At 38.7% G+C, this 13807-nt stretch overlaps 1 protein-coding gene across 2 annotated transcripts in view; it reads left to right on the plus strand.

The window, feature by feature from the left end:
• exoc3 (exocyst complex component 3) overlaps positions 1 to 13807 on the plus strand; it is a 34905-nt gene that overhangs the window by 1444 nt on the left and 19654 nt on the right. For both annotated transcript variants that reach the window (XM_066722060.1, XM_066722054.1), the window contains exons 2-3: positions 3822 to 3984; positions 9744 to 9963. In XM_066722060.1, the coding sequence (XP_066578157.1) occupies positions 3841 to 3984; positions 9744 to 9963 (364 nt within the window). In that variant the 5' untranslated portion in view covers positions 3822 to 3840. The remainder of the gene's footprint in view (positions 1 to 3821; positions 3985 to 9743; positions 9964 to 13807) is intronic.

Genomic DNA, 13807 nt, shown 5'->3' on the forward strand with positions numbered 1-13807 from the left:
CATATCGTGTAGGCTATGCATTCTTGATTTGTGCAAATACAACATTGTTTGTATTGCACACACACCGAACATTAGATTGTGTGCATCCAGTCAGTTTCCATGAATACAGTTTGTTTGCACTTGACATTGGTGTGTCGATTTGCATGTTGAATACATTGGATTCCATGCGGATGTTAGTGCATTGTAAGACATGTTTTGTTTGTGTTCTGTGCCTTGTTGGGTCTATGCCTGTTCAGTATAATTTCCTGAGAATTTGGGTGGGAACCATATGTCTCTATGGCTGTGAATTGTGATATAAAGGCCCATTTTCATAAAATGTCATGTCATATTAGAACTTTTTAAAGTGAATAAGAAACCCTTAAGGGCAAATAAGTAAAGTAAACCTTTAATTTAGTTGTGTTAACATACATTAGCACTCTTGAGGGTTGGTAGCACTAGTCGTGGGTTTCCTGATGGTATTTTAGTTAGAGTAGTGCTACTCTAGGTCTAGAAACAAACCATGAAAGTTTTATGAATATGGTCTAATGCCCCAAGTTACATAATCCTAGATTCCTCCTTCTTACAAACCCATTGCTGAGCAGAAGTAAATGCAAGGTATGAGCATTTAGTTTAAATGTATATATGTAATGTTATACATACTGACCAGTACTGTACCCTCACAGATGCATGTATTGCACCAGCAAAGCAATAAACACAACCAGCACATTATAGCACGTTTGTTAACCAATATTGTATGCACACAAACCAATGTATTCCATGTGAAACCCAAAGTACACAGTCCATACATGACCCACCATTTCCATTTTTGGAACTACTGTGACACCTCATAGATTTGAGTCCAAACATCAATCAAAAACTTTTTCAAAACACAACAATCAACAATCAGATTTAAAATAATCAAATTAGAATCATTAATACAAATGTGCATCTGGTTCTAACTGAACTGAAATTTCTATTAATCTATCATGTAAGTGTCTTCTTGGTGCTGAGTGAGTTACCTTTTGAAAATATGAGGTAAAGGGAATGAATGTGATTTATTTGTATTTCTACTGAACCATTTATCTAGCACCAACACACCCATTTTGGTGAAACCCTCTACTTTCCCGCTGTGGTACCATGGGGTCTCTGTGACCCCACCCCAATGTCAGTGTAACTTTTTTCATGGTACCAGTGCAGGGTTAAATTAAGTAGCAGTGTATGGGTCCAATCACAGTGGTTCACGGAGACTTTTGCCTTAAAGAAGTGGAGCGACCAAAATTTTCGGTGCCGCCTGGCGGAACATAAGAACATAAGACAGTTTACAAACGAGAGGAGGCCATTCGACCCATCATGCTCATTTGGTGTCCATTAATATCTAAGTGATCCAAGGATACTATCCAGTCTATTTTTAAATGTTCCCAAACTTTCAGCTTCAACCACATCGCTGGGTAGTTTATTCTAGATTGTGACAACTCTCTGTGTAAAGAAGTGTCTCCTGTTTTCCGTTTTTAATGCCTTGAAGCCCAATTTCCATTTGTGTCCCTGGGTGCGTGTGTCCCTGCTGATCTGGACAAGCTCCTCTGGTTTGATGTGGTCGATGCCTTTCATGATTTTGAAGACTTGGATCAAGTTCCCACGTAGTCTCCTCTGTTCCAGGGTGAAAAGGTTCAGTTCCTCAGTCTCTCAGTAGGACATTCCCTTCAGACCTGGAAAAAAGTATGGTTGCTCTCCTCTGAACTGCCTCTAGAGCAGCGATATCTTTCTTGAAGTGTGGAGCCCAGAACTGCACACAGTATCCAGATGAGCTCTAACTAGTGCATTGTACAGTCTGAACATTACTGCCCTTGTTCTCAATTCTACACTTTTGACAATATACCCTAACATCCTGTTTGCCTTTTTTTACTGCTTCCCCACATTGTTTGGATGGAGAAAGTGAGGAGACCACATAGACTCCTAGGTCTTTCTCATGCGTTACTCATCTAGATCTGTACCTCCCATAGTGTAATTATAGTGGACATTTTTGTTACCTGCATGTAATATCTTGCACTTCCACATTGTATTTCATCTGCCAGGTGTCGGCCCACAACTGAATATTATCTAAGTCTCTTTGAATAGCCTGTGCTGCCAAGATTGTATCTGCTGAGCCACCTATTTTATTATCATCTGCAAATTTGACAAGTTTGCTAACTATCCCAGAGTCCAGATCATTAATATAGATTAGAAAAAGCAAAGGCCCTAGTACTGACCCCTGTGGAACTCCACTAACAACCTCACTCCAGTTAGAAGCGACTCCTCTAATCGACACCCTCTGTTTCCTAGACAAAACAAATGTCTCCTGCAGCGCAACGCCAGACACATGAGTTTCAGCACGGCGTGTTTAAGTTACCAGTAGAAGGGGCATAAAAACAAGGGAGAACAAGATAATGTTTGACATGAGGTCTTAACTAGAAGTATTTTTACATACATTGGGGATATTGATGTTTGGTCATGTACGATTGATTTAATAGCGAGTTATAATCGTGAGAGACAGTGATTAACGCTGCACTCGGTTTTGGTCTCCCGTTGAGATCGAACGTTCCGTGCTCAGAGTCGCGACATAAACCCGAGCGTGCAGCTCTGCTGTTTTATCCATTAAACTCGAATAAAAGCCTGGCAACGGTAATGTGTTCATTTTCTGATGGAATAATTCACATATTAAAGTGTGGCAATAAATTCAATATAATAATAATACCAGAGTTTTGTGAGGCAAGTAAATGGTGCTCTAATTATGTTATGCTGTTTATATCGCAGAATATATGGTAGTGTGTGTCGCACATGGATTCAGACATTCTGACACGCAAAGTGAGGCATTCACGTGAAAGTGGGGCTTCGTTTTTTATTCATGTATTTCTCTTAAAACGAGCTCCAGCGCGGAGATTCAGGACAAATTGCACCGCGTGTTCCTGAGCCCCCAATATGCGGCCCGGGAGCCGACCCGGTCTGCCCCCCCACCTCCTCCGCTGTTACCGGAGAAAACCCCGTCCCATCCCCTCCCCCCCGCTCTTACTGGAGAAAACCCCGCCCCCGCACCGCTCTTACTCTTCGCTCTGGCCGCCGACTTTTAACAAAGACGGAAATCGACCTGAGGCCAGACTTCATTGCGCGCCACTGCGCAGTCGATACACGGTTTGAAGCTCAACTTCACTGCGGTCAAATCTGATGATCAAAAACTTCCGCGATCGTATTGTTCCTTAAAATAACAAGTCAAGACAGTGAATGACGTGAATCAAGGGAGGGATTTGATTACACTATTTCAGAGAGCCGGTCGGGCAGGCCGGTGATGCATTTTGGTAGCCCGACTGGAAAACACTATAGCCCCGGGACGTCGGGCTAGCGAGGTTGCTTTATGAGCCTGCTTGGTTTTATATGGACACCCTGTAATTTTCTCTGAACTAGGCAATCTTTTTATCATGCCATGCAAATAAGTATACTGTTCAATGTTCAAAGAAACCAACATTTTGGATCTGTCTACTGTTTGGTTTTCAGAGTCATAGAGTACAATATTTGTTTCCACTGCAAGGTTCAAACGTTTTGTAAGTATATGTATAATTTTTGTATTTCCCATCCTAGCATTTCCATTCTGTTCAACATTGGATTTGCCTTTTGAATTAAACTTTTACACTTTTACAAAATTCAACATGACAGATCTTGTTTCTGCTGACAGATCTGTAATTTATCTTATTTATTCTTTGATTTTGAAACATAATGCATATACCAAGTTAGGTTTGCATGCTGCTTGGCTGCAACTTTTACATAAATCTTTCCTGACTGACACAAGGTGCTCACAGAGTTGTGTCTTTTAGCTGAGGGTCTGCTGTCACAATGGAGGAGACAGACAGAGAGGCTGTGGCCACGGCCGTGCAGAGAGTGGCCGGGATGTTGCAGCGGCCAGACCAGCTGGATAAAGTGGAGCAGTATCGCCGGAGGGAGGCTCGCAAGAAGGCCTCTGTGGAAGCCAGGCTCAAGGTAAGTCCTACTGCTGAAAACTGAAGCGAGGCCTTGGCACGTGCACATCTGTACAGGGGATTTTCTCTCTTTTTTTCTTTTTCCTCCCACTTTCTTTGTAGTGTTTTTTGTTTTTAATCATTTAGAACTTTGTGACTCACATCTGTCCTTTGTCCTATTTTTAATATAATACAATAATAGTGCTCCCCACACAGCCCTGCCCTGCAGTGTATTGAGTTTCAGCTTGCGTGTAGACAACCCTGGCCGAGGCATCCCCACCCTTCATTTTCGGTCCAAAGATATCCATGGTAAACATGAAAACCCCTCAGTGTCTGCAGAAACGTTTATTACAGGGCTCTGTCCAAAACTGGAATGTCTCCCCAGAGTAAACAGAAATAATGGTTGGTCATTCTTCTGGCACAGCTTTAGGATATCCAACAGGATCCACTTGATAAACCAGTAACTTTGTGTGGAGATTAATGGGAATTCTGAACTCGTTCACACAAGGTTTGTATGTTATTTTTTAACACAATAGAAAAACCGTTAATGAAGCAGTGAAGCAGTTAATTACCTAATTGAAATAACCAAATTAATTACTCTGTGATAATTGGATGCACATTTTTGGTCCACAGTCCTACTTTTGGCTTTTAAACCATGCATTTACTGCACATATTCTTAAATCATCAGCCTAAAGCCAAGAAAAAAGTGAAGGATGTGGAATTATGAAAATGCTGTATTAAATATCTATTGGCTCACAGGGGATGAAAACTAGATCAAGAATTTGATCTTCAACTCCCAATTTTGAAAAGAAGACTCAGGTGGGTTACAGTTGGTATCCTAATAAAGGAGAAAAAGGATGTTTGAGTTTTAAACCATTTTTAAATTGACTTGCAGCAAACCTTTGCCTTTTTCTCTGTTCAAATTAGCTAAATATAGACCTTTTAATTTAACACAGTATAAAAACATACCTTAGCTTTTTTCTACACACATGGTTCAGGTTTGCTTAATTGCATTCTTCTTATCACTTCCTTAGATTGAACTCTGAAATGAAAGTTAATTGAGTACAGGCAATTTTTTAAACTATCAAAGTTATTATTTATATAATACAGTGAATTGAGCAGCATGTTTCACAAGTTTACAATTCATGATTTGTATCAATTTAATTGTAATCTATTTTTGAGTCATGTCTTTTGAAATTAATAACACTATTTTTTCTAAATGAACCATTGATCGGTATACATTCGCTGAGACATCAACTGGTGAAATACTCTACAAAATTATAGTACATTTATTTGCAAATGCAGTAGCCTATTTCTTCTAAAACCTGGATTTGATTGCATTTCCGGGGTTTAGCTTTTAAATGTGTAGTGTGCGTCTTAGTTCAGGGATTTAGTTTTGATAGGAGACCTATTGTTCTTTTTCAATTAAAAAAACAAAAAAAACAACTGCAGTGTCTCGTGGAACATGTTTAAACAGGTTTTGTGAATAATTATGGGTTTATATCTTCAGTGTGTTCATCGATGCTCTTATTCTTGGAAGTTGTTTACCAAGAAACGTATACTTAACCCTTGGTGATGTAAAATTTGAACTTCAATGGATTATGGCAACATTTTCAGGGACAGCTGTTGGGTAGTTGAAATTGCATTGCTCCTTGATAATGTGACTATAGTGCCCAAGTATTGTTTGCAAATATTTTCTGACTGTATGGTGCTTATCGGAGAAGGGTACGTGAGAATTCTGTTTGAAATGGTCAACATCCTACATACAGTTAGGTCCATAAATATTTGGACAGTGACACAATTGTCATCATTTTGGATCTGTACACCACCACAATAGATTTTAAGGAAACAATCAAAATGTGCTTTAAGTATAGAATTTCATTTTAATTTGAGGGTAGTTACATCCATATTGGGTGAACAGTGTAGGAATTACGCCCATGTTTATATGTGGTCCCCCCAATTTTGGGGGGCTCAAAAGTATTTGGACAAACTAACATAATCATGAATTAAATAGTGGGTTTCAATACTTGGTTGCAAATCCTTTGCAGTCAATGACTGCCTGAAGTCTGGAACCCATAGACATCACCAGATGCTGGGTTTCTTCCCTGGTGATGCTCTGCCAGGCCTGCACTGCAGCTGTCTTTAGTTCCTGCTTGTTCTAGGGGCATTGTGCCTTCAGTTTTGCCTTCAGCAAGTGAAATGCTGCTCAATTTGATTCAGGTCAGGTGATTGACTTGGCCATTGCAGATTATTCCACTTCTTCACCTTAAAGTGTTGGGTTGCTTTCGCAGTATGCTTCAGGTCATTGTCCATCTGCACTTTGAAGCACCGTCCAATGAGTTTTGAAGCATTTTGCTGAATCTGAGCAGATAATATAGTCCTATTCTTTTGAAGTATGCAGTGTAAAATGTTATGCCTTTTCGTAGGTTTAACAAAGCCCACTGCAAAACACTAGTCCTGAAACGAAGGTTTAGTTGTCTGCATGGGGAGCTCCGCCTGGCCCCAGACAGAGCTGCAACTGTGCGCTGTGGTGCATAATATTTGCCTTGAGGCAAACGAGCCAATTCTGCAGCTATTGGAGGACAATAAAGACAGAGGGGAAAACGGACACAATTATGACAATAATGATCAATTAAGAGCAGGACAAATCATGAGGGATTCAATCATCAATACATATTTTTTTCATAGAAATGTAAAATAATGTCAGTTGATAGTTCAGTGATCAAAAATTAGCCTGTACAATTGTGATGTATTTATTTATATAGCCTACACAGTAAATTCAACAGTTTTTAATTAACTCCAACACAGAGTTGGCATTTTTACACTGCCAAGTTCTGCTCTCTGAGTTAAATAAGCAACTCTTATAAGTGATTTTTTTTTATTTTATTTAACACTGCACTACTCTCACCAGTGTTAACTCTTCTCTAAAATGTAATTCTCCTCAGTGTTAAAACATTCATATTGTGTTACTCCATTAAATTGTTAAACCTGTTTACTCTGCTTTTATCAATCGAACGATAACTAGCGTTACCACAGGCTTTGCTTCTATACACTCTGGATGATCAGAAATATGTGCATGTGTACCACTGATTACGTGTATTAAAATGTAGCAGTCTCTTGTTTAGATATCTATAAATGAGAGACACAGAGACAGACAGACAATCGTCACCAACTGGAGAGTGCATTACTGCGCCGCATCGCTGTATTACTGCATCAATGCCCAGAGAAAATCTATATTTACAATTTACTTACCCAGACCCAGTCAAACACGCAAACTGGTCAGGCATATACAGATATGCTTACAAGCACCACCACAAATACCACACAACAAACAGTAAAATAGTAATGGATTTAATTATTATTTTGTTTGAATTAAGATAACTTGTTGCGTTGTACTCTATTATACAATTAAGTTTCCTTCCATTTTTTAATTTGTAGTTCCAGTTTTTCTATTTCTAGTTCTAATTTTCTTTTTGTTAATTTCAAAATATCTTCTTCTATGTTCTTCTGGCATTTTCTTTGGTGCGTCTGTGAAATAAGAAAAACAAACTTGATTACATGTAGATTTTTTCTAAATCTCGTTCAGTATATAAAAAAAGTATTTTATTACAAGCACATTAAAAAATATTTGCTTTACCTTCATTAAATTCAGTTACGACCTGTGAGTCCTGTGAGTAAATGGGTCCTAATAAATATTTTTAATTAAACTTAAATTATTTAGTCTCAAACACCAAAATTAAACTATTTGCGTCAGTGAATACTACTCATTACTACTCAATAGTATTTTATTACTGTAGTATTTACCTACGGCTGACTTGAATCCCCCCTCAGTCCCCTCTACATTTGGCCTCCCCTCCATCTCCTCCAAGATCGCTATGGCTCGCTGGGCTTCTGGCAGTGGAGGACCTCCCCATGTCCTGCGAGTCTCACCCATCTTCTCTTTTGCTACAGAAACACAACTAGGTTAATTACAAATATTGTCAAATCATAAACTTTATCAAACCGTGTATTAATGTCTTCCATCATTGTTTCAAGTTTTTAAGTTGGTCTTCATCTCATTCATTAATCGGTTGTTTAGTCCTACACTAATACATTGGAAGATTGGTATTGAATTATTCAATTTAAGAAATAGGCTACACATGTAAACACTTTCTGTATAATAAACAGACAATACAATATAAAAATGTACATAAAATATTCACAACAATTAACAGATCAGTTTTTCTACATGGATACATTAGATCCCAATAGAAATAAACATCTAGGCTTCCTATTTACTGAGCTTAATTTCTTATCCCACGTGTCATGTTTTAATTTTGTGGTCAGTACTTGGTTAATTTTGCCCCAAGAACTGACTCCCTTTCTCTATAAGCAATAGCTAGTGCCTTTTACTCAACTACGCTCCACCTTCTCAACATTGTTCTTAAAAAACAAACAAAAAAAAAAAACACTCACAGCTAGTGGCTATTTGTGCACGTGAAAACCCGTTGCTCCTTAGTTACCGCATGCGGTGCATAATAATCGAATCAAAAAATCGGATCAGTGGATCCTGATCTTGATCTGCTTCGTACAATGCCTTTTTATGATCCGGATCCAGTGAGCCCGGATCCAATCCTGATTTCTGATCCTGTTAGTACAAGCATGGGTTGCAAACTCACAATTTAATTCATGATTATGTTAGTTTGTCCAAATATTTTCAAGCCCCTAAAATTGGGGGGACCACATGTAAAAATGTGTGTAATTCCTGTATATTGTTTGTTTGCATTTATCCTTAATTTTATAATTCTCTCTGAGTTTTCTATACTCAAAAGATGTGTGGCTTTTGTCCATGATCTAGTGAATTCAGGACAGTGTCATCACAGAAGTTAATCAGAGAGCCCTGGGCATGAACTTATCTCTACTTCAGCATAGATTGATGGGTTTGAAGGATGATGAATTATGAGGCTGTTTTTAGCTCATGCATCCAGACTCTTTATGAATCCCCAAAATAACCTAGTGCATTTAAAAATATAATGTATACATTTAAAGCTTTCATACTTCTTTTAAATTCGTTTTTCACATAATTTGTTTTTCAAATAAATAACAGAAACATCCGTACTTCCATTTTCCATCACAGATTATTCACATTATTGTGGCCGTGGTGTTTAGCAATAGTAGACTGTTACTGGAGACATTTAATTTATATTTGGTAAAATGAACTTCCTGCACTTTTACTTTCTGTCCCAGTACTTCTCAGCTGAAATGGTTTTATAAGATTTTAGATAGACAGATATATTTTGCCTATTGAGATGTGTGATGGCTGGAAAATAAAAATTTGACCAACATTGCAAAGTTTCCCAAGATGTGATGAATCAAAATGGTTTAAGAAGCACCTACAAACTATACATAAATACAATATGTTGCCATGTTATATAGTGAATTGGCACCTGAATCAAAGCCTAAATGAAATGAGGTACAGTGCAATGAACACCAAAATTAAGAAAATCTAGACCACATTTAAATGATAGTGACATTTATCTAGAAAATGCATTTACATGTGCCTGCTTAAACACAAGAAAGAACACAAATTAATAATGAACTGGATCCAGTGGAGTCATGAATCAAAAAGGAATAAACCATGAAAACAAAGCTATTGATTTCACTGGTTCAATACTTAAGCACAAATAGAAGGTACATGGTTTAGTTCAGGTCACAGTTTTGAGGTCAGATACACTGGAAGTACTGTGCTCTCGGAGCAAGCTAGAACCCAAAGTGTATCATTGCGTCTCATTTTCTCTGCAGGCAGCTATCCAGTCTCAGCTGGACGGGGTACGGACTGGTCTGAGCCAGCTGCATAACGCCCTAGTGGATGTCAAGGACATCCGCTGCTCTCTGGCAAACGTCAGCAATGACTGGAGAAAGAGCATCAACACCATAGAGAACCTGAAAGATGTGAAGGACGCTGTGGTGCAGCACAGTCAGCTTGCCGCAGCTGTGGAAAACCTCAAGAACATCTTCTCAGGTAAGTTGGCACACTTTATATTCACCATTTATATTCAGACTGAATCATAAGGAAACTTTATCTTCTGATGTTCTGAGGAGATTCTGCCTGGGATAACGTGTATTGTTTGAATTTGCCAGTTCAAGCATCAGCTTCAAAGAAAAGAAGACTTGACATTACATCAGTTCTATAGAATTAGGGAGGATGAAAGTTTTCTTCTATTCTGGGCAACAGTTAAAGATCTGCACAGTGTAGTCCTTGAAGCCTCCAGCCTTTGTACATTTACTACAGGCAAACAGCAAACACAATTCACATGCATTACAAATGCATGATTCTGATTTTGTTATCATTGTATTGACTAGAAGCCAGTTGGTAACCACTGAACGAGTTCTAGTGCTTGTTATTACTGTGATTCTAGTCCAAATGCATGTCAAATGGAACAGTTGTTTTTCAAACATATTGCTCTTAGAAGACCTTAGAAAACCTTCAAGGCCTGCCCTAAACTCTCCAAGCACAAGTACAGTGGTTAACCATGCAGAATTCTAGAAAGACCTTCAAAAAGTATATTGAAGCAGTCTAAGCTTCTTTTGAGAGCATAATAAATAATACATAAGCTTAGTTTTTTAAAGGATAAGCACAATTTTAACAAGGATTTCATTCTGTAAATCTTCTTTGCTTCCACAAAGCAGGTTCGAACTGGGAGTTAACTTAACCGCACACTTTGGGCCTGCCAGTGTATGGAATTCCAAAATCTCATTATAATTTTTTAGGTAAAGTTTGGCAACACCTCAGCTCCATTAACATGTTTAATAATTCTGAAAAGTTTATATGATAATACAGAAATTTCGGGTATAATCAGAGATAGGGCTGTGCGATATGACAATATATATCGTATGACAATAGAAAAATGTCTGTTGTTTCATATTATGCTCTATCATTTATTTCGTGGTTTCTCAAATCCCACTCTTTACGGCAATATTTTTGGTCATTTGGACGACGCTTTGCATTCTTCCTGGTTCTTCCACATGTGCCGGATGCAGGCAAGACATTTGCATTCAGAAACACAAACAAACATGGAGGAGAGTGAACTGGACACAGAATAACCAAAATAACCAAAAGATACTTTAATGCACAAGCGCACATGTTCCACCCTGCTCTCGTCGCCGGGCTAAACCTGATCTGCAAGCAGCACCCCCGACGATACGCCATCGCACCCCCCACCCCCGCTAATTTAGATGGATATAATTTGTATAAAATTAAAGAATAATAATGTTTGTTTGCATTTTAATCAATTGGAAAGCAATGCAAACAGATGCAGAAAGTTTCATTAAGATGGTGAAGTGGTACAACAGTTTTTATTAATAATAATAATAATAATAATAATAATATTATAACTATTTTGTATTAACACGTGCTGTGCCGGTAAGTAGAATCGAAACGCGACAGTCACAGAAGACATGTCTCTGTCTAGCAGATGTTAATGCGCCACTATAAACCCGGCTGGGGTAAATCTACCTGAATCTGTACCATTTTACAGCGCACATGTTGTGTGATTACTATTACTTGTGTTATTGTTGCTATGTGATAGTAAATCATACTGTGTATATCTGTATATATATATATATATATATCCCATAACAGCATAACACACGCAATAGTAATCACACAACACTTGCGCTGTAATGTGCTGCATTCTGCATATATTTACCATGACAGCCTGCATGTAGTATTTGTTAGTTTTGCATATTTAATGATTAACGAAATACTTGTAGTTTGAATGTCTTTGGTCTTATTGTGTAGCTTGATTGGATAAAACCAAGAAATATCGAGATATATATCGTGGATCGCCCAAACTTCTAAAAATATTGAGATATTATTTTTAAGTCATATCGCCCAGCCCTAATCGGAGAGACTGCAATTTGATAGCCAGCCATTCAGAACCGGGGGAGGGGGGGGCGGATGAGGCGACTTTGGTTATAATCAGAGACAATGAGTAGAATTGTCTCTGATTCCATCACACAATTTGATCAATGCAATTTATGAAAGTTATCAATACAATCATACAAATCTGAGACGAGCAAGCTTGTGCTGCCATCTTAGTAAAGTTTTCAAAGCTTTTTGATTTCTCCGAGCATTTGAATCTCCCTAAACTCTGTTTCGGTTACACTAGGTTTAAAAAAAAAAAAAAACATCTGTCGTGTTGGCAAGACATTCTTCACTCAACTGTTATATCCGTCATCTTCTGATTGGCACAAAAGGGAGTACCTCACCCTTGGCTGTTCCACATTATGACCACTTGTCTTTTCAATTTAATAACCTCTTTGATTCCCGTGTGAACATAGTTTGAGTTTGTTGCAAAAAGATCCAAAAAGCAACCAGAGTCTGCAGAGGGCAAGTGCTCACTTGGTTTCTGTGTGCTTCATAGAATATTATTTTGGATCCATGTGAATTGAAAAGAATGAATGAATGACTGTTGGTATTGTGCTAGATCACTCTGCAGTGTTCAGTATAGCTGTTTCATGGCATCTTTGGAATTGAACCAGAACTGTTAATGCTGTTTGGCCAGTCATTCAGTCTTCTAAAAATAATTAATGAGATGGAAGAAGTATACCAAATTCCTGATCCCCGAGTACATACAAGGATTTAGAATATTATTTTGTCAGTATGCAGTGCAGTCACTACGTTTTAAATGGCCTAATAGTAACCAATGGCAAAACTACACTGCCCTGCCATATTCCAATCCGTATGGAAAGACTTTGCCAGCTGTAATGCCTCGTGATGTGGCGTGAATCACACTTCACCTCAGTGTGACCATTCAATCTACAATGTTTTTAAAACTTTTGCTGACTTTGATTCTCTTCACAGTGTTTATCCCTTCTGTAATAACTGGCTGATGAGAAATGACAAGGATCTCTATGGATTTTCTATGAAAAGGGAGGAAAATGGAACAATTTGATGCACAGTATATCTGATGTGTCCTTCAATTTACAAAGGTTTTTTTAGGCCTATGTCAAATTATGGATATCAGTTAATTTAATTTTGCTGGTATTAACTGTGTAGTGTGCTGCATTAATTATTTTAGTCTTTTAAAGGTTTTTTTATGAACTTGAGAGGTCAGACGTTTCTTGTAGTTGGCCACCAGGTTTGCACACATCTCAGGAGGGATTTTGTCCCACTCCTCTTTGCAGATCCTCTCCAAGTCATTAAGGTTTCGAGGCTGACGTTTGGCAACTCGAACCTTCAGCTCCCTCCACAGATTTTCTATGGGATTAAGGTCTGGAGACTGGCTAGACCACTCCAGGACCTTAATGTGCTTCTTCTTGAGCCACTCCTTTGTTGCCTTGGCTGTGTGTTTTGGGTCATTGTCATGCTGGAATACCCATCCACGACCCATTTTCAATGCCCTGGCTGAGGGAAGCAGGTTCTCACCTAAGATTTGACGGTACATGGCCCTGTCCATCGTCCCTTTGATGCGGTGCTGTTGTCCTGTCCCCTTAGCAGAAAAACACCCCCAAAGCATAATGTTTCCACCTCCATGTTTGACGGTGGGGATGGTGTTCTTGGGGTCATTCCTCCTCCTCCAAACACGGCGAGTTGAGTTGATGCCCAAGAGCTTGATTTTGGTCTCATCTGACCACAACACTTTCACCCAGTTCTCCTCTGAATCATTCAGATGTGGGCAAACTTCAGACGGGCCTGTACATGTGCTTTCTTGAGCAGGGGGACCTTGCGGGCGCTGCAGGATTTCAGTCCTTCACGGCGTAGTGTGTTACCAATTGTTTTCTTGGTGACTATGGTCTCAGCTGCCTTGAGATCATTAACAAGATCCTCCCATGTAGTTCTGGGCTGATTCCTCACCGTTCTC

Source organism: Amia ocellicauda, chromosome 2 (genome assembly GCF_036373705.1).
Source record: "Amia ocellicauda isolate fAmiCal2 chromosome 2, fAmiCal2.hap1, whole genome shotgun sequence".
Taxonomy (NCBI): domain Eukaryota; kingdom Metazoa; phylum Chordata; class Actinopteri; order Amiiformes; family Amiidae; genus Amia; species Amia ocellicauda.